Consider the following 27,379-nt stretch of genomic DNA (forward strand, 5'->3'; position numbering starts at 1 on the left):
CAAATGCGTACCTGCTATAAAAAAAATTCAAGAGCGTTAGGAGAGAGCGTGTCCTGCCTGCAGCGGCTTTTGCAAAGCTATTTGAGAAAATAGTACTCGGAGGCGGGAATTAAAGCCTACAGAGTAAAAACACGCAAGCCGGTACTAAGGAGGGTCTACTAAGCCTATTGACCAATGAACAGCCGCAGTTTACAGTGAACAATGAAAAATATGGGCAGAGGGTGGGTGGTGCTTCAAGTCTCTACCTACATAAAGCATGCCTTGCAGAGGACTGCATGCGCTTCCCAGGCTAGACCTAAAAAGTAGGGATCAGTTTGACCCAATATAGGAGCTCTTCATGTTTCTGCCTGAGTTGTTCCCTCAAAAGAGAGGTGTGAAGGCATTCTTCAGACCATACTCCTCTCTGCTAATTCAGAATACAAAACGAAATATAATTGAAATTTACGCAACTAATGTTGGGCGAGTATTTGCTGGAATCTACTGGTGTCTGAACGTGTGATTGTCAGAAGATTAAAACACACTTAAATGACATGCCAGGCCATATAACAACAGTAAGAGTGTGCCATCCGGGTATCCAGTAGTAGAAGCCGGACCCAGTGATGTACCACACTGTATAAGTGGCCGCTGGACACAGCACACACTCAATAGTCACTCAAGGCTGTAAGAAGAAAAAAAGCAGGTGGATTGTACCCACTTCCGATTGGGGTCACTTCTCAACTCTGCCAACAGAGGACATAAACAAACCTAAACAGTGCACCCAAAGTGGGGTAAAGCAAAAGCTGTAGAGTTGATAAACAGTATTACAGATATAAACGTATATAATAAGCAATCATGATTAAAAAAAGAGTTGAGTCTCACCCTAGTCTGATCGTAGTGCAAACTAATGTATTGTCCCTCCTAAGAAGTGAACGCCACTACTTTAATATTTAAATCAAATGCATCTTCAGCTCAGTATTGTGGCGGTCTGATTGGCAATGACTGCCTTCGCAGACATGTATTCAGTAAGTAGTTGTAACAACGACACTGACGTAAAATGCAGAGCTATGTCTCACATTAATGAAGCCAACAGTTAGAGCCCAAAAGGCTGTTGCCATCTGCTATGTGAACGAGGGAGGAGGGGTCTAGCAGCTGTGGCCAGCAATGCCATGTGTGAAGGAAAGGAGATGGTCCCCGTAAACTCGAAAGGTAATTAAAAGAGCCAGCGTGTGCATGACTGGCGTGGTGGGTGGTGATATCACAGGTATGTTGATGTACAGAGGTGGTGATCTGATTCTAGTCCCATCCGTGTTCATTATTGAAATACAATGTGATGCGCCTTGGAAGTCAATGGCATGTCGACGTGCAGAGGCACCTCTGCTTTTTCGAAGAGACTCAACTAGGCTGAAACTGGTCTTGGGTTGCTTGTGTTCCAGTTCAGAAAGAATTTGTCCTATCAGTTTGGGCTAGAAACTTTCTATTGTAGGAGGACAAAGGCAGACTTGCATATGCCTGTGGCTAGTCTGAGGTGGCATAGAGGGCAAAATAATTTGAGCTGGAATTCTACCCCGATCGATTACCATTGTTTAGATTATTTGCAAGCGTCCCTCCCATCACCTTTTGTGTATTGGGATCCCATGAAGGAGGCAATACATTTTCATTTAATTATCAAATCAAAATCAAGATGCTTTCTAATGAGGTAATAAACAGAGAAATGATGTTCTCCATTGGTAAGAAGATCCATAAGAAGGGGAATTAACATGGCACATTTGACGAGGAAACCATTTATTAATCGTGACCAACCCTTGCCTTACGTCATCAGTTTTATCAAAGAAAAAAGATCCAGTGCTAGTAGACTGTTAGAATACCACTACAAAGCGTGGAATTACGGAGAGACTCATTTAAGAAGAGTAATGGTTCCTAGGGTCTGTTGATTGTACTCTAGTTTGTTCTCTCAGCTCCCAGCCTATTTTGTATTGTAGCAGTAATGAAAAAAAGTCTGTTTGTCTTAGATTGCATGGGTTTCCTCCACTGGGTTTCCGCCCTCCGGTTTTCTTTATTCATATGTTTAGCTAAATATTAGAACCTTAGACTCTCTTTGGGAAACCTAGTCACAAATTGGATGCTTTACAGATGTAACATAGACATGAACGCCTACAAGCAGGAACACTGGTGCTTTTAAGTGCGGTCAGAATGTATGAGAGATGAGTGACACGTTGAGTTTCTGTAAAAACTGGATGTAAATTCACAACTGTGGCATATTTTGTATGAAGCCAGACCTGGTTAATGTTTAACATCAGATACTCTGAATGGTCTTGTCTATCCTGATGTTAGGGTACACAAAGAAAGTAGCATATAAAGGGCACCTTTTCATGTATGTGGGACCTGTATGTGTGAGAAGTTGGCCTGATATATGATGTCACTAATTCTAGTGTACACCTTGTATCAGTCCAAGCAACCCTTATGGTGATTGGTTGTAAAGTCAACCTTATAGACCAGCTATCCTAGTGGTAGCATGGACAAGAGCAGTCTTAGGCTAAACTCTGAATGGCATGTGAAGCCAGCTGTTATACCATATGTAATCCCTTGAATACCAAATGAAAGGACACCACAACCGATATATATATAAAATAAAGTGTATTTATTCTAGTCAAACCCTCAGCACTCTTTATGAGATTCGAGGTAAGTACAACACAGTCTTATTCAAGCATACATTAAGTCACACAGGTAAGTAATACAGTTAGGCCCTAGGGGCCACGCAAACCATATACTAAGTAAGTGGTATAAGGACCACTGTCACGAAAATAGGATAGGCCTAGGCCTAGGGAATCGCTGGGGCTACACTATACTACCAAAGGTTAGGAAGTGGGAGGCCCACGGGATTCAGGTGCAGAGTGGAAACACTCACGCGTAATGCGTATAATCGATAGAAATAGTACAGTTCAGAAATAAGCAGTTTTAGGACACTTCTGGTATAGCTAGAAAGTCGAGACTCAGAAACTAGGCCCTAGGATAGTCAATACCCTTGTGAGCACCGAAGTACCCAAGTTACCTAGCCCACGGGCTGCGGGTGCATAGGTGTGAACTTGCGTCGGGTTTCGTCGTGGACTTCTATGGATGCCTGAAGGAAAGTTGCTGACAGGCAGTCAGTGAAGAGTGTCCGGTGGATCCCAAGGCCGGGATCAAGAAGGAAGGATACCTGCAAGCAGAAGGGACAGAGTCTGGGTCACTAGCCAGTGACCACGTGGAACCAGGAAGGAACCAGGCGATGTCGTGAAGATGCAGGTGAAGAGGTGAAGCTTGTCGCAGCAGCCACGGGTACCAGGAGACGTTGAGGACGACCAGGACCGGGAGGCGAGCTGTCCCACTAAGGCTCTTGCTGTCGGCGGCGTTGAAGTCGAACTAGGACTCACCAAGCCTTGGCAAGTGGAACCCACGAAGAATGGAGGACTTGCTTCTGGTGCAGACCAGGAAGGTCTGGGGTGCTTCTCTTTTGCAGAGGAGCAGGAGCCAGTCTGCAGGAGCCAAACCAGCAGTGGAAAATCGTAGGTGTGTCGTCGCAAAGGTTGCTAGCCAGCGGGCAAGCAACCGGACAGACGCGGCAAGCAGGAAAATGAAGAAGGGCCCCACGCAGGACTCATGGAGTGTGGGGGGCTGATCTTCGGTGCAGATGGTGCTTGGGGTTGGGGCTTCTCAATCCCCGGTGCACAACTTCGAGGGTGCCTCAGAAGCTGCGCTGGAAGATACTCGCCACTTTTCCCAGGTAGCCGGTCCCACGTCTCTCGTCGCCTCCACGGATCTCAGCTCGGCTGTGGACGTGGATCAGGGTCGGAGAAGTCTGGAAGTCAAGGCTCTGGTCGGGCTCTGCAGTCGGTCCCTCGTAGAACTTCAGCAAAGCAAAGTGTAAGTCTCTTGATGGTGCCTGTTCGCACAGGGTAGCCACTCCTTGGCCACAAGGGAGATTCTTCAGTCTTCTTCTTTCGTCGAATGTCGAAGGTCCAGAGTTTCTGTTCAAGTTGCAGGTTCAGGATAATCTAATTTAGCAGGGCCCAACTAGCTACTAATATACTGGGCTAGTGGGCTGGGCTACCTGCAAGGTCCCTCCTATGGGTGGGACCAGGAAGGGGAGTGGCTGCACCCCCTTTCCTTTGTCCAGTTTCGCGCCAGAGCTGGGGCTGGAGTGCCCCAGCACCGGTTTGAACTGGACTATGCATGGAGCACCTTGTGTGCCCCAGGCATGTCTCATTCCTTTCAGCCCTCCCTGCCCCAATACACTAAAGTCTGTCTGGGGAGGTGCTAGCACCTCCCCAAGCAGGAAACCTATTGTCCAGGCCTCCCTGGCTGGGAGGGCTCCCAGCAGCAGGAGGTCAGACTTGTGTCTGTGGCAGCAGCATCCATTTTGTGATGCTGAGGCTTTGGTGAGAGTTAAACAGCAAAGTAGGATTTTAACATGTCTCTCCCTCTAGAAAGGAGGAATAATATCCTCATCACCAGAAATGGTATGGGGGTATTATTCCAAAGTGTTAGACACCTTACACGACATGTTTTGATAAAGCCAAACCATAGTTACCATAACCGTTTAAGATTATAAGGCACTTTAAGAGTATATGGTAGGCTATATCATAGAACAGCTAGAAGGACATGGTTCCGAAAGCTGCAGACAGGCTCAGCTCATGCTAGAGCACTATCTCACATGTTACCAAGCACTCTGCCTCAAGGATTGTTAAGGCCTGCCATAGGAGTGGCTGATAGGTACACATGTGTCTATATATAAGGGTAGATATAGGTATACTATATCTAAGCAAGGGGTGATTACACGACCTTGCCCCAGCTGAGTGATCAGCCAGTTGTGTCTGATTGGAAGGCCAGACCAGGGGTGGCATAATACATGCTGCAGCCCCTGGGAGGCCTAGGGTACACCTATGCCCTGGGTACCTAATGTACACTGTACAGGGTCCAATAAGGTGATCCTTACCAATTGGGTATGTACCTAGGGTACATGGAGTCCATTTTAAAGAGAGAGCAGACAGCCTGAGACCCTGAATGGCAGGATCTCAGGCCAACTAAGTCGAAAAACCAGCTAGACACTAGGCAAAAAGTTGGGGGTAACCATAGTCAGATATCCACCTTCCTACACAACCCCCCCCCCCCCCCGCCCCCCCAAATGAAAGGAGATAAGGCTGTCCTTGACAAGGTAAGCCTCTATTGCCTAAGTGGCCATATAAGGAAGAACCAGCACTGGCATGGTTACCCCGTCTCATGGTCCACTAAACAATCCCTCACCCTAAAGGTATCATAGGGTCTACACCATAGGGAATCTCTACCTTTGGTGTGTCTTTGCAAAGTAAAAGGCTGGTGTTGAGATGGAGTACTGAAGTGAGGGTCCTCAAAGTGAGGCCTCAGCTTCCTCCAATCATCCTCCACCATGGATGCCTTTCTTTCTTTAACTGAGTTGCACTGTGCTCTGAGGGTCAGCCTCTGGCTACCTAAAGCTGGAGGCTGGGTCCCTTTTGTGGGCTTACTGGAGGGACAGGTCAGGTTTGGGGCCCTAAGGTCCCATGTTTGCCTGTGCCCAACAGAATCCCTCTGGGGGAGGTCCGTAACTACCTGTAAAGGAGATCCCTCAGGAATGTTTTTACCCATCACCTGGGTAGGGCTACTAGCCAGGCAATCCTCACTCTTTTGATGGGGGGGTTCTTGTGGACAGGGGCCCTCTTGGGGTCCACTGGCCTCCCTGACCTCTGCAGCCCTGGGCTGACTGAGGCAGGGTAGAGAGAGGCAGGCTACCTGCACCAGACTGGGTCCCACCTTGGAAGGGTCCACTGACATCAGAGGCTCTGCCAGGCCAGGCATGGCTACCTCTGGGGCAGTTCCTTCACAAGGGGTGAGGTCAGATTCCTGAGGAGGCTGACCTTTTCCTAATGTCTGGGGAGAGGGAGACTTTTCTTCCTCTCCACTACTCTCTGTTTGTGTGGAGTGATCCATAGTTTCAGGCTTCACTACACCTATGCCAGTCTGAGTATGGGCTGAGACCATTACAGCCTTGCCAACCTTTTCAGGGAGGCACTCAGTTTGGGTTTGAGCTGTGACTGTCACAGCTCTGCCAATCTCTACAGGGAAGTCTGTCTTTGCCTGGGCTGTGGCTACCACTGCCCTTCCAACCTTTTCAGGGAGGAAATCTATTTGGACAGGGGTTGTGGCTGGCACAACCCCACTACCCTTTTGTGAAAGGCCTACCATTTTAGAATGGGTGTCTTGTTCAACTCCAGCCCAAGCTGATAGTTCTAAGTCATTCCCCAGTAAGCAGTCTACAGGCAAGGTTGGGGACACTGCCATCCTTTTAGGGCCAGTGACACCTCCCCAGCTGAGACATACCTCTGCCATGGGATGACTGTTCTGTTTGCCATCAATGTTAGTTACCTGGTATGAGAAACCAGGTAAAAGCTGCTAAGAGGGAACTAGCCTATGGGCCACCATAGTGATGCTAGCTCCAGTGTCTCTGTAGGCCTCAGCTTTTCTACCATTGATGTAGGGCCCCTGTCTGTACCTACCCAAAGTGTTGGGACAGGCAGTGAAGTTGGCAAACCCCATGCCACCATCACAGACAAGAGTAGCTGCTGTAGGGGAATTGGCTAAGCCAGGATCCCCCTGTGTTCCCCAAGAAAACCCAACCAAATTTCTGGGGGCACTCCCACCACCTGGGGGATTACTGCTGACAGTAATAGGTGGTGTGACAGGAGTAATTGGAGGAACAGTTTTGTTTTTAGCCTTTGGGCAACTGCTGTCAGTTTTCCAATGCCCAGGAGTTTTACACTCATGGCAGTAAGGCTTTGTAACTGTGGTAGAGGAGGGAGCTTGGGACCCACCACCCCGTGTGGAGTTTTGGGGCCCTGAGGAAGATTTCTCTTTTGTTTTATCCCCACCCTTCTCTTGAGGCTTGGTGGTATCTTTCTTTTGGTCACCACCCTGATTTTTAGGCCTAATCCTGGTCCTGACCCATTTATCTGCCCTCTTTCCCAATTCTTGGGGAGAGGTCAAATCTGAGTCTACCAGGTGTTGATGGAGAAGCTGGTTCTGACAATTACTAAGGATCTGCTCCCTCATAATCAAGCTGTACAATCCTGTATAGTCCTGCACCTTGCTGCCAGTTAACCAACCCTCCAAAGCCTTAGTGGCACAATCCACAAAATCAGACCAGTCCTGTGTCTGTGTCTTCTGGGTGTCTCTGAACAACAACCTATATTTCTCAGTGGTTAAGCCAAACCCATCTATCAGAGCACTCTTCAGGACTTTGTAATTGATAGCATCCTCATCACTAACTGTGAGGAGCTTGTCTCTACGTTTGTCAGAAAAGGAGAGCCACAAGATAGCTGCCCACTGACTCTGGGGTACCTGCTGTACTTTGCAGGCCCTCTCCAAAGCAGTCATCCACTTGTGGATGTCATCCCCATTCTTGTATGGGGGGACTATCTTGCTTAGGTTTCTATGGTCATAAGACCTATCCCTATCTCTAGGAATGTTGCTGCCACCAGTGGGTTCTGACCCACACAATGTTTGCTCTCTGGCCAGAGCAAGCTTCTCTTTGGCAAGGGCAAGTTCTTCCCTTTCAATCCTCAGTTTGGCTTCCTTCATTCTGGCCTCATGCTCTCTCCTTTGGGGGGAAGTCATCCCCCTGTGGGATGAAGCATTGGAGCTTCTTGAGTGATAGGAGTGGAGAGAGTCCCCTGAGGGAGATCTCCCCCTCCTATCTCTCTTTTTAAGATTACTTGGGGGCCTGTAAGGGAAGCTCCCATGCAAGCTTAAGTTAGCCTGACTAAGTCTTCTGACTGGGGTCCTGCTACCTCCCTCTTCCTCTGAGGTCTCTTCTAACTCATCTGTATCAGTTAAGTCAGGGGTCTCTTCTGTGGAGGGGAGGCCCTTATCTACAGCTATGGCACCATACTTGGCAGCTCTTTCAGCATCATAGGCCTCCAGAAGCTCCACTAGCTGTCTAAGGGTAGGGTTGAAACCCTGTTTTAATCTCCTGGAGGTACACAGTTGTCTCATCTCCTGGAAAGTGAATGCATCATATCTAGAGGGAATCTGTCTAGGATTCTCCTCTCCTGAGGGAGTATCAGTGTGATCTCCATTCAGGGACATGATTCTAGTGAGGGTGTGGTGTGTGCACCTACCTACACTAGTTGTATCTACTAAACCTCTCTAGTAGTTGTAGTCAGGGTGTGCTAGGCCCTTCAACCTACAACAACTAGGTCCAGTAGGACTTAAGTATTTATAATCTTATGTTATATGTACCTAAACAATATCTTATGTGATCTTTCAATTTAGTATCTCAAGATTACAATGGTATTACAACAGCAAGCTCAGATCCCAACCGCTGCTCACCAATGTGAGAAGTTGGCCTGATATATGATGTCACTAATTCTAGTGTACACCTTGTATCAGTCCAAGCAACCCTTATGGTGATTGGTTGTAAAGTCAACCTTATAGACCAGCTATCCTAGTGGTAGCATGGACAAGAGCAGTCTTAGGCTAAACTCTGAATGGCATGTGAAGCCAGCTGTTATACTATATGTAATCCCTTGAATACCAAATGAAAGGACACCACGGGGGCGCTAGGTGGCGCTGGAACAAGATGGCCGCGCAGTGCTGAGGCCACCGTGGGTCGGCCCATCGATTTGCTGATAACTCCTGATTACCGGCTGTGACCCCCTCCCAACTGCCGCTGTGGGGTCCTGGCGACTTCTGGCACCTTCGCTGAAAGTTTGGGCGGCGAGCGCTGCGGAGCGCCGGAGCCGCGCTCCAGTGGGACTTTGGCCGGAGCGCTGCCCGTCCTGCCTGGAGCTGTGAGGCGGACTGCGGACTAGCGCGAGCTCGCGGCTCCCACGTGGTGTGTGGGCCGCCGTCTGCGGAGAGGCGCCGGACGGGCTGCATCTGGAGCAGTGGGGCGCCGGGCCCGGCGGAGCACCCCGGAGCGGACTGAGGAGGCGGCCCGACTGCCTTGCTGCCTCGGTGGACGGAGGCCCCGCTGGCGATCTGGAGCGGACCCGGGCGTTGGAAGTGAGGCCGGTGCACCCGGCGCTGGGCTGCTGTGGCTGGTCTGCGGGGAGCGTCAAGAACACGAGAGGTACTGGGACCGGCTCGCCGAGGGAGGCGGCAGCTGTGGGTGCCCGAGTGCGGCGCGACCTCGAAGGGAAGAAACTCCCGGCGACTTCCACTGGGCAGCCGGCGAGGCTGCGGGAGGACGCCTGATCGGGGATCCTGGAGGCGACCCGGCTGAGTGATTGGGACGCTGGGAGAGGCGCTGGGCTGTCGCATCTCCTCCAAGCGGCCTCTTCGAGTGGTGAGACGGTGCTGCTGGGACACCGGGTGCCGCTGGGCCGTCCACGAAGCGCCGAGGGGCGCTGGTGACTCTTGCCGCCTGGCCCAGTCATAGTTGCGGTGAATGCCTGGCCTGACAGGGCCCAACGCTGCTGAGTAGAGGGGGAGCGAGACTTGTCCACGTCTTGGAGGCCCTGCGCGTCCCAACGGGGGGGGTGCTGCCGCTGGGGGCCCCCCGGGAATCCTGGTGAAGAAACCCACCATTTGGAGGTGGACATTGCGCCCCGCGGTCCGTTTGGGGCCTAGCTGGAGGGCTAGAGTTGGATCTGCTGGGCCGCTGGGGCTGCCTGTGACCTGCTGCCGCTTGCCCCTGGCTGGCCCTGCCCGGGGCTACCCGCATTGTGGTCCCTACCTGCGGAGCGCGGCCTGGAGTGACTTGCTTGTGGCTGGGGACTGGCGTGGCGACTCAATCTTCAGGAATAGGAGGCGGTGTGGGCCCGAGAGGAGGTCAGTGGCCACGCACTGCTGGGATCCGCTGTTGCAGGTGCGTGGAGCGCGCAGGGGGGAGCAGAGGGCGAGACCACCCCCCCCCGATTAGAGGGTTCCCGGCCCGTCAGTGGGGGCCGCCTTGGTGGGGGACCGGCTGGTTGGATCGGCGCCATGGGTAAGCCTAGGCCCAAAACTGCTGATTCGGGTCGTGGGCCGGCGGGGGTCCCCCCCAGTTTACCGCCGGGAGCTGCCGGGGACTCTGTGCAGCGGCAGCTTCAGGAAATCTTAGCAGCCATAACGGACACGAAGGCTACCCTCCACCAAGATATTACTACGGTGTCGGTTGGGCTCGGTCTGCTGCGCGATGAGCACAGGAATCTGGCGGGACGGGTCAAGGACGCTGAAATGCATTTAGCGGAGCTGCTGCCGGCTAAGGCAGATGTGGCCCAGCAGCTGCACACGCTCACGGTGAGGGTGAACACTCTGGAACGGCGAGCGGACGATGCGGAAGGGAGGAATCGGAGAAACAACGTCCGGGTGGTGGGCTTGCCAGAGGGCGTGGAGGGGAACGACATGGTGGGGTATCTCGAGTCCTGGCTCAAAATGGAGGTGGCCCCGGAGGGTTTGTCTGGCTTCTACACTCTGGAGCGGGCCCATAGGGTCCCGGCTCGCCCCCTGGCGCCGGGAAGACCGCCGAGGCCGGTGATTGCCCGACTACTTCACTACCGTGATCAGGACCTGCTGCTACAAAGGGCAAGGAATGTGGGGCCTTTCGTGATAGGGAACTGCAAGGTGACGCTGTTCCCGGATTATACACTGGAAGTCCAACGCCGGAGGGCCTCGTACCAGGAAATCAAGAAGCTTTGAGAAAGGAAAACTTGCAATATTCCCTCTTGTTTCCGGCGCGCCTCCGGGTGGCCCTCGACGGAACATCCCATTTCTTTGACTCTCCTGCGGAGGCCTCTGAGTGGTTGGAAAAGTACACAGGTGGGCTGTCGGCTGTGGACCGCCGAGGGGGGTCGGCACCCCGGGGAGGACTTCCTGGAGGATCTGGTATGCGGCGGCGGAGGCGGAGCCCCCGACCGGGGCCCTCGACGGTACAGGCGGAACTGGAAAGGGCGGCGGCCTTGAGGGCGGTGGAGTCGGTGTCGGGCTCGCCTGGTCCGCCGGAGAAGGGCGAAGAGGGGGCTTCCGCGGATGAGTCGACGGAGAGCGGAACGGATGACTCCACGACCAGCAGTACGCGGCTTCCGGTGGTCACTCCGCAGAGTGTGGATGATATAGTCTGACTTAGAGCTGGGTCGAGACTGGAATGCGTTGGGTGCCTTACGATTCTGCACTTGTTTCCATGCGGGATGGGAGGCTTTTGGGAGGGTGGCTCCTTTCTAGGCGGTTGATGCTGGCTGGCGGGTCGGTGAGCCAGCCCTGGGCCACTCATGTTCACCCCTACCTCTGAAGTAGTCAGAGGAATGATTGTTAAGTTACATGATGTTTGGATGGGTGCTAGTTTTGAGGTAACTGTCCTTGGGAGGGGGGCGAGGGAGTTGCGGGATGTTTTTCGGGGTCTCCGGCATGACTATAGTGGGTTGACTTTGAGGCACTGGTTATATTACAGATCATGGGTACGCTAAGTGACCTAAAGTGCATCACATGGAATGTAAGGGGCTTGCATACCATGAGCAGACGTCATAGGATACATGCATACCTGGTACGGAGGGGGGTGCACGTGGCGTTCTTGCAAGAGACACATATTGCGGGTGGCGAGGGCCTGGCACTCCGCCGTCGATGGAGGGGGCAAGTATATCATACCTCATTTTCTGCTTTTGCGCGAGGCGTATTGGTGTGGATCAGGGCTGGGGTCCCCTTCCAGATGGTGCAACAGGCTGTGGATCCAGAGGGGCGCTATGTACTGGTGCAGGGTAGGCTAGATGGGAGGGACATCACACTGGTTAGTATCTACGCCCCGAACACTGGCAACAGGCCTTTTTTGCTTCATTGTCCCGTCAGTTTTCATCGTTCTTTTCTAGCCCAACTATGCTGGGAGGTGATTTCAACTCAGTCACAGATGTTGCTCTTGACAGGTCCCATCCGCCGCTTTTAACGGCACCATCTACTGGGGCTGCTAGGGCCCGAGGCGCATGGCAGGCCAACTGGGGGTTGTTGGATACTTGGAGGGAGCACCATCCGGACGAGAGGGATTACTCCTTTTTCTCCCCGATTCACGACTTGCATGTGCGGTTAGATGCAGTGCTGTGTTCCCCTGATATACATATGGCAGTCCAGCACAGTGAATATTTGACCAGAACATTGTCAGATCATAATCCCCTGTTATTGCGGCTGTGTTGGACCCTGCGGCGCCCGCTGATACCTGCGTGGCGACTTAACCTGGAGCTGTTGGAAGATCCGGTCTTCCGCGATGCGGTTGGTGAGGGGGTGACCCAGTACTTCCGGGAAAATGAGGGCACTGCCTCCACGCTAGCGGTGGAATGGGATGCCTTCAAGGTGGTGGTGCGGGGGCTCTGTATTGCGAAGAAGATAGGGGTGCGGAGGGACCTCCTTAAGGACATAGACGCTGCGGATCAGCGCCTACGCACCCTAGAGCGTACTCGCCCGGGACATCCGGAGGGGCAGGGGGACCTATTGGAGGCCCGCGAGGCAGTGGCTGTGGGGGTCGAGAGGCTGCGGTGCTACGATCATAGGCGCTACCTGACTAGAGCGCATGCGGAGCAAGATAAATCTGGAGCGTTGCTGGCTTGGCTTGCAAATCCCTTGAAGCAGTCGAGCCCCATATTGGCGCTGGTGGACCCGGCGGGGGATTTGTGTTATACCCAGCAGGGTATAAACTCTATATTTGCTGGTTACTACGAGACACTGTACGCCAGTCGAGTAACACTGGACGACGACCGGTTGGCAAGCTTCCTCGTTGGTGGGGACCTGCCGGCACTCGATAGGGGGTTGGCGGATCTGCTGGGTCAAGATGTTGCGATCGGGGAGGTCCGCAGTGCCATCAAGCACATGGCACGGAAGAAGGCCCCTGGAGTGGATGGACTCCCTATCGAATTTTACGCCACTTATGTTGATGTTTTGGCGCCTAGGTTGGTTTCCCTCTATAATCAGTCACGGGCGGCGGGCAGGCTCCCTACTGCAATGCGGGAAGCGCTGATTGTGCCCTTGCTGAAGCCCGGGAAGTCCCCCTCTGATGTAACTGCATACCGCCCACTGGCGATGCTCACCACCGATTATAAAATCTTAAGTCGCATATTGGCCACTCGGCTCCTACCTTACATGACTCGGCTGGTTCATGGAGACCAGGCGGGGTTCATCCCTCTGCGTAATACGGCCGGTAATGTCAGGCGGCTCCTCCGGGTGCTGGAGGCTGAGTCGCAGCATTCGCAAACTGCCGCTATTTTCTCGGTGGACATAGAAAAGGCCTTCGACAGCTTGGAATGGCCGTATTTGTTTCGGGTCCTGCGTGCCTTTGGTCTGGGAGATCGTTTTGTGTCTTGGACGGAGCTGTTGTATAGGGACTCCACGGCCCGCACTAGAACTGGGGGGCTGGTGTCCTCCCCCTGCGCAGTGGGCAGGGGGACACGTCAGGGGTGCCCATTATCACCCCTGCTGTTTGCACTAGCCATAGAGCCGCTGGCGGCTCAGGCCCGAAAGGGGAGCTGGTTTGGGGGTCTCCGGGTGGATGGTGATGCTCACTATATCGCACTCTACGCGGATGACCTCCTCCTGTTTCTGAGCAATACGCGGGGAGATCTGGAGGGAGCCAAGAGGTTGCTTGGGTGTCTCGAGGACTTAGCAGGCCTGAAGGTGAATTGGGCCAAGTCGTGTCTCTTCCCCGCCTCCAAGAGGGCGGGAGGTCCCGGCTTTACAGAGGAGGTCCGATGGGAGTATACCTGCATAACATACTTGGGGACGCGCATTTACCATGACTGCTCGGACCTGGTGGAGGGTAATATTGGCAGGGCGGTGCGAGGCCTACGAGGTAATATGGATTTCTGGCAGACGTTGCCACTCCTCCTGATGGGCCGGGTGGCTCTTCTCAAGATGGTGGCACTCCCCAGGCTGTTGTATTACTTCCGGACACTGCCGGTATGGGTCCCGGCGTCGACGTTTAAAAGACTCCAGCAGATGATCACGGGGTTTCTATGGAATTCTGGCTGCCGTCGGGTAGCTTTGCACAAACTGATGAGGCCGCGGGGGGACGGTGGTTTGGCGGTCCCTGATCTAGAGACTTATTACTTGGCTGCGCAATTGCAGTGGTTGACCCAGGCGGTGGCCCGAGAGTTCAGGGAATTGGCGAGGGTACGGGAGGGCGGGTATCTGCCTCTCTCCTGGCAAAAATAATTCTCCAGCAGCCGTTCCGCGGAGGGGAGTTGCCTGCTGAGGTACAGACCTTTTGGCAGTGTTGGACTAGGAGTCAGCAGAGGGCGCGGATCGCCCGTCCATTTGCGCCAGAGATACCCATATTGATGTGCCAGCAGCTACCACATGGGGGCAACTGGTCAGCGCTATCGGGATGGAGCGAGGCGGGATTGACGGCGGTGGGGGACCTGTATGAGGATGGCGTACTCTTGCCATATGAATCTATTCGCGAGCATTATGACCTACCGGGCGGGGACTACCTGCTTCACTCGGCCCTGGTCTCGGCTATTCAGCGTCGGTGGCGGAGTGGGTTGTCGGAGCCGCAAACATCGATGGTTTGTCAGTATGTAGTTTTGGCGACGGGCACTATCAAAGCGGTCACAAGCTTATACCGGCGAATGACGAGCGAAAGGCTGGCCCCACTTGACAGGTTAAAACAGTGTTGGGAGGAGGATATTGAAAGGGATATACCTGATAGAGCGTGGGCTGAATTGCTCGAGCGCCCTTGGAAATGTTCTCGGAATGCTCGTTTCCAGCAGATCCAATTCTTTATTCTACACCGGGCTTATCTTACCCCAGCCAAGATTCAGAGTTACTTTCATACTCTCACGGCGCCCTGCCCTCGCTGTCGGGCGGAGGGGGCTGACCTCTGCCACATGTTATGGGGTTGCCCTCAGATCAGGGGATACTGGAGGGGGGTGTGGACGGTATTATGTGCTATCACGGACATGGAGATTGAACTTGGCATGGGCCCGTGCTTGTTGCACTGGTTCCCCCACACCTCCAAGTATAAAATAACCAGCAAATTTATTGACCTAGGGCTGGTATTAGCTAAGCGGGAAATTACTGCTAACTGGAAATCGCACCGCGGGCCACGCTTACAGAAGTGGAGAGCACAATTTTCTCGGTGGGCTGATTGCGAAGCGACCCTTCGCATGCAGTCGGCTACCCGTGCTCATAGTGATAGGGCGTTGGAGTCGGCCCGAGCTTGGGGAGTGCTGGTGGAACTGTTGAAAGCAGCTGACGCTGATGGAGAGGGAGCCTCTGACACGGAGGAGGGGCGGGTCCCGTCCTCCCCTACATCTGCCTAGAGAAGCGCTGAGGGGTCGGACAATAGCACACTTGGGCGGCTGGTGGTCCTGTGTTGGGCAGGTCGGAGGCGTAGAGTTACAGACTTGAGTGCCTTGGCATGTATTCTGTCATTAAGTCATGCCGGGGGGGGGTGGGGGTTGAGGGTGGTGGGTGGGGGAGGGATGTAGCGTGGCGTAGCTGTTTTTACGGTAGCTTAGTTGTTCCAATTGCACGGCGGAATCTTCTGAGTGGAGACTCTGCGACCTACGGGTATACGAGCTACCTACGTATGGGCACTGGATGGTGGACTTCCAAGGGGTACCCCACAAGGTCTGCTGGGGAGGCACTGAATTGTTCCGTCTATTGTGGAGTCATAATAAGGATGTTGGTGTAAAGGGAATTGTATATTGGTATGTTCCGGGCAAGTGTTGGGTGTTGATTGCACTGTATTTGAGTGATTTTCATGCAAATAAACATATTTAAAAAAAAAAAAAAAAAAAAATGAGAGGACACCACAACAGATATATATATAAAATAAAGTGTATTTAGTCTAGTCAAACCCTCAGCACTCTTTATGAGATTCGAGGTAAGTACAACACAGTCTTATTCAAGCATACATTAAGTCACACAGGTAAGTAATACAGTTAGGCCCTAGGGGCCACGCAAACCATATACTAAGTAAGTGGTATAAGGACCACTGTCACGGAAATAGGATAGGCCTAGGCCTAGGGAATCGCTGGGGCTACACTGTACTACCAAAGGTTAGGAAGTGGGATGCCCACGGGATTCGGGTGCAGAGTGGAAACACTCACGCGTAATGCGTATAATCGATAGAAATAGTACAGTTCAGAAATAAGCAGTTTTAGGACACTTCTGGTATAGCTAGAAAGTCGAGACTCGGAAACTAGGCCCTAGGATAGTCAATACCCTTGTGAGCACCGAAGTACCCAAGTTACCTAGCCCACGGGCTGCCGGTGCATAGGTGTGAACTTGTGTCGGGTTTCGTCGTGGACTTCTATGGATGCCTGAAGGAAAGTTGCTGACAGGCAGTCAGTGAAGAGTGTCCGGTGGATCCCAAGAACGGGATCAAGAAGGAAGGATACCTGCAAGGAGAAGGGACAGAGTCTGGGTCTCTAGCCAGTGACCACGTGGAACCAGGAAGGAACCAGGTGATGTCGTGAAGATGCAGGTGAAGAGGTGAAGCTTGTCGCAGCAGCCACGGGTACCAGGAGACGTCGAGGACGACCAGGACCGGGAGGCGAGCTGTCCCACGAAGGCTCTTGCTGTCGGCGGCGTCGAAGTCGAACTAGAACTCACCAAGCCTTGGCAAGCGGAACCCACGAAGAATGGAGGACTTGCTTCTGGTGCAGACCAGGAAGGTCTGGGGTGCTTCTCTTTTGCAGAGGAGCAGGAGCCAGTCTGGAGGAGCCAAAACAGCAGTGGAAAATCGTAGGTGTGTCGTCGCAAAGATTGCTAGCCAGCGGGCAAGCAACCGGACAGACGCGGCAAGCAGGAAAATGCAGAAGGGCCCCACGCAGGACTCGTGGAGTGTGGGGGGCTGATCTTCGGTGCAGATGATGCTTGGGGTTTGGGCTTCTCAATCCCCGGTGCACAACTTCGAGGGTGCCTCAGAAGCTGCGCTGGAAGATACTCGCCATTTTTCCCAGGTAGCCGGTCCCACGTCTCTCGTCGCCTCCACGGATCTCAGCTCGGCTGTGGACGTGGATCAGGGTCGGAGAAGTCTGGAAGTCAAGGCTCTGGTCGGGCTCTGCAGTCGGTCCCTCGTAGAACTTCAGCAAAGCAAAGGGTAGCCACTCCTTGGCCACAAGGGAGATTCTCCAGTCTTCTTCTTTCGTCGAATGTCGAAGGTCCAGAGTTTCTGTTCAAGTTGCAGGTTCAGGATAATCTAATTTAGCAGGGCCCAACTAGCTACTAATATACTGGGCTAGTGGGCTGGGCTACCTGCAAGGTCCCTCCTATGGGTGGGACCAGGAAAGGGAGTGGCTACACCCCCTTTCCTTTGTCCAGTTTCGCGCCAGAGCTGGGGCTGGAGTGCCCCAGCACCGGTTTGAACTGGACTATGCATGGAGCACCTTGTGTGCCCCAGGCATGTCTCATTCCTTTCAGCCCTCCCTGCCCCAATACACTATAGTCTGTCTGGGGAGGTGCTAGCACCTCCCCAAGCAGGAAACCTATTGTCCAGGCCTCCCTGGCTGGGAGGGCTCCCAGCAGCAGGAGGTCAGACTTGTGTCTGTGGCAGCAGCATCCATTTTGTGATGCTGAGGCTTTGGTGAGAGTTAAACAGCAAAGTAGGATTTTAACATGTCTCTCCCTCTAGAAAGGAGGAATAATATCCTCATCACCAGAAATGGTATGGGGGTATTATTCCAAAGTGTTAGACAACTTACACGACATGTTTTGATAAAGCCAAACCATAGTTACCATAACCGTTTAAGATTATAAGGCACTTTAAGAGTATATGGTAGGCTATATCATAGAACAGCTATAAGGACATGGTTCCGAAAGCTGCAGACAGGCTCAGCTCATGCTAGAGCACCATCTCACATGTTACCAAGCACTCTGCCTCCAGGATTGTTAGGGCCTGCCATAGGAGTGGCTGATAGGTACACATGTGTCTATATATAAGGGTAGATATAGGTATACTATATCTAAGCAAGGGGTGATTACACGACCTTGCCCCAGCTGAGTGATCAGCCAGTTGTGTCTGATTGGAAGGCCAGACATGGGGTGGCATAATACATGCTGCAGCGCCTGGGAGGCCTAGGGTACACCTATGCCCTGGGTACCTAGGGTACACTGTACAGGGTCCAATAAGGTGATCCTTACCAATTGGGTATGTACCTAGGGTACATGGAGTCCATTTTAAAGAGAGAGCAGACAGCCTGAGACCCTGAATGTCAGGATCTCAGGCCAACTAAGTCGAAAAACCAGCTAGACACTAGGCAAAAGGTTGGGGGTAACCATAGTCAGATATCCACCTTCCTACAGTATGTATATAATCTTCCTCTTGGGCCATGCTGCAACCCAAAACAGGGTTGTTCCAGCTAACCATAAACAGTGACCCCAGCAACTCTCCTGCATGTTTTTCCTCTTAAAATGAATAATTATTCATAACACACTGCTCACTGGACCCTGCACAGTGCGTTTAAATCCAATCTCCTAAATTGGTCCTTTGCTTTTTTATCCTAACTCTTTTAGTCTGGAGGCTCCTTACCCCCCCTGTCAGCCTGTTCCCTAAGAGCCTATTGACCATTCTTTTAGCAATATGAAGCCTACCTTTTCCCACCATGAACTGCTGTGGTCTAGATTCCTCTTTCAGGTAGTCCAGGAGAATCTGACTATCTCTGTGGCCCAGAGGTGCTGTTATCTCAGGCAGCCAGCAGGCTGACTCTTGCCTGTGTAAAGCATCCCTGCAGCCTGACCAGACTGCTTTCTCTCTTCTGGCATCTGCCTCATGCCTCAATCAATGCATTCCATCCTTGCATCTAACCTGAGCATCTGCCTTCCTTTTCCGCTCCTCCATTGCACTGGGAAGGCCATATCACTCATTAGTTGTACCATACACAACGCTAGGAGGCTAAGGACCAGGGTGGTGTAACATGGACTGCTTTGTAAAGCATGAACCCTATGCCTGACCCATGGTAGTATTACTAGTGCCACCTGCATAACTCTATGCCGGTGAAACGAGTCACATTATCACAACCACCAGCACCCACAGGTGCACAGTGGAGTGTTGCTTGGATGGGTATATCTTGAGTGAAAGCAGAAGACCTCTTTGAGCTTGGTGCCTGCACCTGGTTGCTGTTCTTGCCATTCTACCAATGCAGCAGAAAGTATACGAATGGTGCGTCAGTGTATTTGGGGGATAACAGGTGTCCAGAGCTGAGATCGCAAGTGACATGTTGACAAGACCATTTACAGTAGGTGAGCCATAAACAGCCAAACTACGTGAATTCCCTGTTCACGTTAAAATGTATGATTACTTCTTTTCTCTTCTTTTTGTTTTCATTTTAATGGTGAGTTTTTTATCCCTGCCCCCTCAAGGTTCTAAAAATTGGCCGTGAGATCATTATTCCTCAGCTTACAGCTGTTCTGAATGTTGCCATCTTAGAAGGACAGTACCCCACCTTGTGGAAGATGGCAGTGGTGAAGCCACTTTTGAATAAGCCTTCTCTGGACCCTGTAGAATTGAGAAATTATCGGCCGATCTCTTTACTTCCTGTTCCAGCTAAGATTCTGGAAACGTACCTAAATTCTCACCTCAGTGCATGCCTACAGGATCACCAATTACTCGTTGGCTCACAACATGGGTTTAGAAGCCACCATAGTACGGAAACAGCATTGACTGCTGTATTTAACAATATCCATATTCAAGTGGACGCAGGGCACACGTCTGCATTTTCATGTCTGCAATAGCGCCTTGACGCCCTTGGGCTAAGTTCGCGCTTTATAAATTCTATATTCATTAATTCATTCATATTGATATCCAGGGCTCCAAATGTATGTAGTATCTGACTGTTTTAATTCCTTTAGTTAGGATATTACTGCCAACAAAAAAGAGGGTCAAACTATACTCCTGGAGTCTCTGAGCCCGGTTCACAAAGATAAACTGAGACGAAAGTCTAACTTTGTGATCTTCGGTGTTCACAAAGAGAATTTACGAGTAGTAAAGTTAGACTTTTGTCTCAGCTTAAGTTTTGGTCTCAGTAAGACTTAAGACCAAAACTTAAGTTAAACTGAGGCGAAAGCCTAACTTTCTGACTTTTGGTATTCACAAGGGGAACTTACGATTAGTAAAGTTAGACTTTTGTCTCAGTTTAACTTAAGTTTTAGTCTAAGTTAGACTTAAGACCAAAACTTAAGACCAAAACTTAAGTTAAACTGAGACAAAAGTCTAACTTTACTGCTCGAAAACGCCCTTTGTGAATACTGAAAGTCGTAAATGTAAACTTTCGTCTCAGTTTACCTTTATGAATCTGGCTTTCAGATTCTGTTGATCCATCAATGACACCAGATGCATGGAAGGTTTTTCCAGCTAGCCTGGTTGCACTGGGATGCCTCGAAGACTGGATAGGAATCAGCAGCCTCAAGCTGGATGGTCTGACCGAGGGCCTGCTTTCACATCGATGTCACTTGCTTACTACCACTTTCCCATTTAAAGAAATTGACGTTCAGCCTGGCCATATTGTAGCCATAGGACAGTCAACCGACTGGTCTCAATTCTGACCCAAAGATGAAGTCAGAACATAATAGGGGCATATTAAATGTATTAATGCCTAGAAACAGCAAGCAATCATGCTGTTAACAACTCAACCTCACCCCCTTCGATCTTCCTTTGTCTATATCTGCTTCACGCCTCTGAACACCTTCCTTGTTCTTAAAATGCAACTACGCACCAGGTGCAACCCTTAGCATTAATCAGGGCTGGCTCTAGGACCTGGTGCTGACCAGGGGGGTGGAGGGGGTCGGAGGGTGTTTAAAAAATGACTTATGGGTTTAAAAGTACCTGCTGCAGAGTTCCTTGTAGGTCACACAGTTCAGAGGCAACAATATAAATGGCAGGATAATTCTGATGATTAATGTTCTGCAGAGAGATCGAATTGTGTCTAGTGGCAGTACTGACTCATCACACCGTGGCGTAGAGGGTTAATATGTCTGTTGCAAAAAATGAGTACCATGCAGATGACAAAACTGTATTTTATATGGATAGCTCAAAAAGTTACCGCTTTTGTCATAGATAGTCTTTTGTTACTTGCAGTTCATACGTTACAGGCCTAAGCGAGCAAAGTGACCTATGAACTGTCATCAAGGAGTTGCATGCAAACTGCAAGGCTCAGGGTGGGAACCTTATGTTTACCTCAGTCTTTCATTATCTTAATGTAGCTAAAAGGCTTAGTTCGGGTAGAAATACATTCCTATTAGTAAAGCCGATCCCAAGCACTGTGATTATATCCCGAGTTTGTGCTTCTCTAGACCAAACTCTTTTAAAATATATTGTCAACCAGTATGGAGTGTGATTGCTACACCTTGTAATCCTCATTCTTTTATAAAACATTTCCTATAGACTAGTGATTCATTGTCTCTGTATAATGTGTATGTGATGTAAAGTGCCCGGACACCTTACAATGGAATGAGTTGTGTTATAAACAAAATAAATGCATGTGAGAGGGGGGCTCTGGAAAGATGAGGGGCACTGTTGGAGTGTGGAAGGGAAGGAATCCGTGGAAAAGGAGGTCTTTGATGGGGGGCGCCAATAATATTGTTGCACCAGGAGCTCCCGCGCTAAAGCCAGCCCTGGCATTTATATTTAAAAGCATATGCGTAGTACCTGGCACAAGTTTTTGTACAACACACCACTAACATTTTTGTTTCTCCGTAGGTCTTGCACCCTTACCTCGATGAGCAGAGCGTGCTGCTAGTGCAGCTGTTTGGCATGGAGGCACTTTACGAGCCAGACCCGAGTGGGCAGAGACCAGGCGTAGTGGTGCCCAGAGATGGGCAAACTCTGCAGCTCTACGTCAAGCAACAGCTCGGGTGGACCGCTGTGCCACTGTTCGAAGGGTAAAGTACTACACCTTTCCCTATCCCAGACATGCCCATGACATGATCCCTACCCTTACCAAGCTCTCCCTCTAATGTAAACGTATTTTAAAAAATGCCACAGACTGGCGAACGTTACCATGGCTAATGTCACTCGAAACGCGCCTCCATTGTTGCTTCTGCGTGCTGCCGGCGCACTGCAAAAACAAAGACGTGAAACACAATATCATGACTGAGTCACTATTTTTATTGCTTCTGTTCCAAACGCTGCATGAATAGACGAATGTGTTAAAATTGCTTTTTTTTACTCGCGCATGAATAATATGCTTTTCCCAACAGTGGGTAAATTGCTCAGTAAGTGCCCCTGTATTATGCTGCCTATAAAAGAATTGTGCGAGGCACGTCAAAGGGAGGGGAGGCCGACACCGCCGATAGCAGCAGATGCCAATAATGCCCTTCAATATGGCCGCGCGTTTGTTAAAGAGCGCCATGTGACGGCAGTGCACGAGGGTCTATTATTAAACAAGCTCTCAGTCGCAGTCGATATATCAGGCTAATTATAGTCATTTTTCATTTGACATCATTTTCAGAAAGCAAAACAGCAATGCCTGTGTATGTGAGTCAAATGTGTGTGTCAAAATAGCCTTTTTAGTAGAAATTAAGGCTACAGCGGGTACAAACGCAATAATCAAAAGTCCTAAAATACCTCAGTTAAGATTCTCTTAATTTGTTACTTCTTAAAATGAAAAAGCATCACATCATAGAGCTACACAAAATGTTTACTCCCAATAACTCATGCGATGTCATGACGTGGCAAACACATTTGAGTCTGCGCCAGGCAGAGGAGGCATATGACGCCATATGTGCAGATTTAAGTTTGCAATGGCCATACTTATGAATAACAGGATTAACCCGTATGTGTGGGAATTCTCGGTGTATGCAAGTTGGTACATGCACTTACGTGAATTGGTGCATGCACTTACGTGACTGCGCTGGGCATATGAGGCTAACTCTTTTTTGTGCGGATTTCTATAGCACAAACTCGACCTGAAGGTATTGGAGCACTTTACAAGAGCACAAGTTATGTTACACATGGACACATTCATTTTTTGGTAGGCACGGGGTGATTAAGTGATTTCCCAAGAATCAGAGGATGCTGAGCGGACGCCGAGGCTCGAACCCAGTTCCCCAGCCGGCAGCGCTAGCCATAAGGCTACATCCCCGCCCCAATTTTTTATTTTTTTTAAAGAGTTTCATATAGCGCGAACTTGACCCGAAGGTATCAGGGCGCTTTACACAAGCACCAGTTAGTTGCATTACATGAGGGCACATTCATTTTTGTTAGGCACAGGGAGATTAGGTGATTTGCTCAGAATCATAAGATGTTGCACGTCCTTGCCGTGACTCGAACCCGTTTCCCAGATTTGTAAATGTAAATGTATGTGTCTTGTAAAGCGCACTGCTGCCCTGAGGCGTCCTGGCGCTGTAGACCACTGGGGAACCCGTCCTGGCTATCCCTGTGAGATGGTCCCTCCTGGGTATCTCCAAGGTGAAACCAGGCATCCCCGGCGAATGTGGGGGGCCGTTGTGGAGATGAGGCAAGCTAATGCCCAGAGTCGCCGAGTGTGATCCCTGGTTAGAGTAGGCACCGAAGCGAGAATTATCGAGTCCGCTGGCCCTGGTCCACGACCCTGCCGCGTCAGGGATTGAACCCTGGTCCCAGGCCGTCCTCTGCTTCTGGGTCTGCTTTGACGTTGCCTTAGCCGTTAGGCCAACTCCTCACCTCAATTTAGATGCAGATGTGGCAGGAGTAGGGTTGCCACCTGGCCACTTTTCTACCGGCACCGCTGGTATTTTAATGTCCAAACGAACAAAAATAAGCAAGATCCCATAAAGCCGTTATTTTTAGTCTTTATCTGTACATGCTAAAAACAACAAACCAAAGATAAATAGAAAACACTTTAAATGTGTTCTAGCGCTGCATTAATGATCCATCCAAGTTTCAAGTTTTTATTAGAGATTTAGATCATACAATGAGATCTATAATATACAAAAATACATAAATTAATAAAAATGTAAAAAGTAGCAAGAAAAGTTAAAAAAAAATTACAACACAGCTTTTGCTGTTGTAATACAATTTTTTTAAAAGTGGTTTTAAAAACCTCTGTTAGTAGTAAAACGGAACAGACAAAACTAACATGTTCCATAGTCTGTATTCCATTATAACATAAGGTGCATATTCCGTTCTCCCTAACTATATTCTGCCTTGCATCCATCACAGTTTTTAGCGGTAAACGTTTCAACCTACATAGCATTATACACCTTCGCAACATGTGTTCCAGGTTCCAGTTCAAATACACCTGGGGAACTGCTGCCTCACATGATTGAATAAGACAATGGAAATGAGGTTCTGCTCTACATAGATCCATATTATTCTCCATGAAGTAATTTTTCATGGTATGTTTTAAATAACTTTTAAAATGAACATAGCTCATAATCTGAAATTTCGAATCTAGTCAAAGGAAAATGCTGAAGTGTTGTTAAAATGTTGGTTAAAAATGAACCAGCCTATGTATTATGAGAGAGACATTCCGAGACCATAAGACTCCTTAAAGGCATTTCTTTGATGTCTAGAATACAATGATACCATCGTAAAATAGTGCTAAACCTCTTATGTAAATGCTCACCAATCCTAATTCTAGCCTTAGTGCTACTATTGAAACCATGTATTATGCAGGAATTTAAAGTGCAAATATTGCGAAGATACTTCCCCTCTCCCTTATAGTGCCATTGATTAATATTTATTGTCTCTATAACATATAAAAGGTTCGGCAGGATAACATTATGTATAAGAGATTATTAAAGTGCTTGTGACCAGTTCCTCCATAAAGTGCCCTCAGTGCATTTCCTTGAGCATATGTCTCATTTCATATATGTGCAATATGTTCATTATCAGCCAGATTTGCGGACATATTTCTTCCAAGATAAGGGTATAATTTTACTACTCCTATGGAAGGTGGGCGTGGCTAACCGCCGAACATGGCCGACATGCTCTAGCCGAGCTCCGGACCGGGCCTGCGATCCTGCAGATACGAGCGGCATTGCGGGGGCCATCCTGGTTGCAAAACACGCTACCTACCCTTTAACACCGACGATGAGCAGAATGTTAGAGTAGGAGCGCCGATTCCGGGCACGCCAAGCCGGTTATAGCAGGCGCTCTCGGCTGGGGTCGATCTGGTGGTGCGGAGGCCTCCGTTAGCTACGAGTGAACTTTGCAATCCTCCGGACTGGAGGGGTAGGCGCCGATGTACTACGCTGCCCTGGCTGTAAAGTAGACATCCGAACCCCGGGAGGCGGCACCGGAGAGAACCACTCGGAGACGCCCCGCCAACACTGCCAACACTGGAGGCATATCGCGCTTTTCGCGCTTTTCGCGCTTTTTGCGCTTGTTGAGCTGAGGCCCCCAAGGTAGGGTGCACGTTGTGGCCGCGGCCTGGGTGTCAGTGACCCCGACAGAGCAGGCTGCTCCCGGCTCGGAATCTCCGGCGAGCCTGGTGCATGTACTGCAGCAGGGCCCTGACCGGCGGTAATTGGGATGTCCCTGCAGGTTTGAATGCCGCGGTCGGGCCCGGGGGCTGCTGATGGTCCCGCTGTGACTGACAAATTAATGTGCGGTGGCTTCTGGAGTGTGGCGGCGGTGGCGCGCTGGCCATCTAGCAGACGTCACAATAAAATTGAGGTTTTTACCTCTACTCCTGGTCCCTGATCTGTCCACCTGGGCCCCTGCATGCTGTAGCGCTGTAGCGCTGGATGACAACAATTGGGAGGTGGCTGTTGGGGAAGACTTCCCTTTTGTGGTTCGTGCCGGAGCTCCCTAATTAGTGTGCAGGCTCCCCTGGCATCTGGTGAGTGCCTGCAGTGCATTCCATCTGGGACTCTAAGTCCCAGAGGTCCTTACTCCCTGGAGGGAGGAGTTGACTCCTGACTCGCGCTCAAAAAACGCGCTCCGGATACCCGCTCAGCCCGGGCCAAGGGTGGGCCGTTTGTGGTCGTTAGTGGGCCGGTAGAGGCAGGGCAGGGCCACACCCCTAAGGACTTCTCACAAAAGCCGGTAATTACCTCTTGGAGACCATCAGCGTGAGCGGAGAACTATGAGTAAACATAGAACCTCGGGACGGGTGGGGGAGGATGCAGCATTGTAGGGACTTTGGACGCTTTCATCATAAGAGCAGAATCCCTGGTGTCACATCAAATCCAGCTGACGGAAAGAAGGGTGTCGACTGAACTGGCGCAGGCACAGAGACGCTCATCGCTCGGGCATATTGCCCTGTCAAAATCACCAATTACGAGTAGGCTGAGCCAGTCTGTGATTCCAGAGGAGGATCCATGTTGTATTACAGAATCACAGTCACGCCCTTTAAGTCCGCCACAGTGTCCAGGGGGGGTCAAGGATGGTACTAGTATTAGCTATAATCAAGGGTCAAAGGGGGAGGAGGGTAAAGAGGCCCATAATTCAGTTAAGGTGGGCAAGAGTGTGATTGTTAAGATCCATGAGGAAATGGGGGAGAGTATGAATGAGGGTGTTAATGAAAATGCCGCGGACCCGATTTTAGCCAGGGGAAATAGGTCAGTTACGACACGGTCCCAGATAAAAGCAAGTCCAGCAGTTTGTGACCAAACAGCCCAGGCAAAAAAACAAAGGGGGCCCCCCAAGAAATATAAGCAAGCACTCGACTGGCGCAGCTGGGGCGAGGGAGGAGGGGGCAGATGATTCAAACAAAGTAGCTTCATGTCCCAATGTGGTGCACGAGGAGATTGATTTAGAATTGGTTAGGAATAGCGCACTTTGGGCCAAAATTGAGCATCTCCTTAGCCTTGCCTTAAAACCCTTATTATCTAAATTAGACCGGATTGAGTCTCACTTGATGGAGATGGGAAATTGGAGAAAGGGTCCCGAGTTGCACCAGGAGAGTTTGATAAGTGGGAAAGGTGTGGATATTATAGGGAGGACCGTTAGTGATCATGTGGCGGTAGAGACAAGGCCTTCTGATGGGAAGAATGGACTAGGAGCACAGAGGGTCAAACAAGTGCCCGGTACTAGAAGAAACCAGGACCAAGGACAAGCGATTAATGAGGGCGAGACAGAGAGGCGGGGACCCACTCCGGATCAGGCTACTAGGGGGATCTTGAGTAAGGAATATAACAGGAACTCGGAGGGCAAAGGCTGTGTGCAGGGATCAAAGGGGTTGATACATCTAGATCTCCCTCCTGCATGCAGCCCATACACATTGGTTCTCGTGGGCGTGCCGGCACCCAAAGGGAACACCCGGGAAACGACAGAAATATTAATAAACAAGACGGCACACTGGCTAAGTCAGAATGCGAGGTTTAATTGTACAGACCTTAGGCATATTTTAATGGTGAGGCGAGTAGCATGGCTAGGGAAGTCTAAAAAAGTATACCCAGGGGACTGTGTTGTAGTAACCCTCAGGCCCCCTAACCTGGTGGACAAAGCACTTCGTTGCTTCAGAGATCGAGCGTGGGAGGAACGATTGGCGATAGGCTAGTTGCCCCTGGAATTCTTTTATAGAAA

General features: G+C 50.6%; 1 protein-coding gene across 1 annotated transcript in view; it reads left to right on the plus strand.

Moving 5' to 3' along the window:
- The window catches only part of LOC146858828 (uncharacterized), a 1,229,505-nt gene that overhangs the window by 827,540 nt on the left and 374,586 nt on the right, over positions 1 to 27,379 (plus strand). The window contains exon 28 of the mRNA XM_085647127.1: positions 21,626 to 21,807. Coding sequence (XP_085503253.1) covers positions 21,626 to 21,807 — 182 coding nt within the window. The remainder of the gene's footprint in view (positions 1 to 21,625; positions 21,808 to 27,379) is intronic.

The sequence above is a fragment of the Triturus cristatus genome, chromosome 3_2 (assembly GCF_964204655.1).
Source record: "Triturus cristatus chromosome 3_2, aTriCri1.1, whole genome shotgun sequence".
Lineage (NCBI taxonomy): Eukaryota > Metazoa > Chordata > Amphibia > Caudata > Salamandridae > Triturus > Triturus cristatus.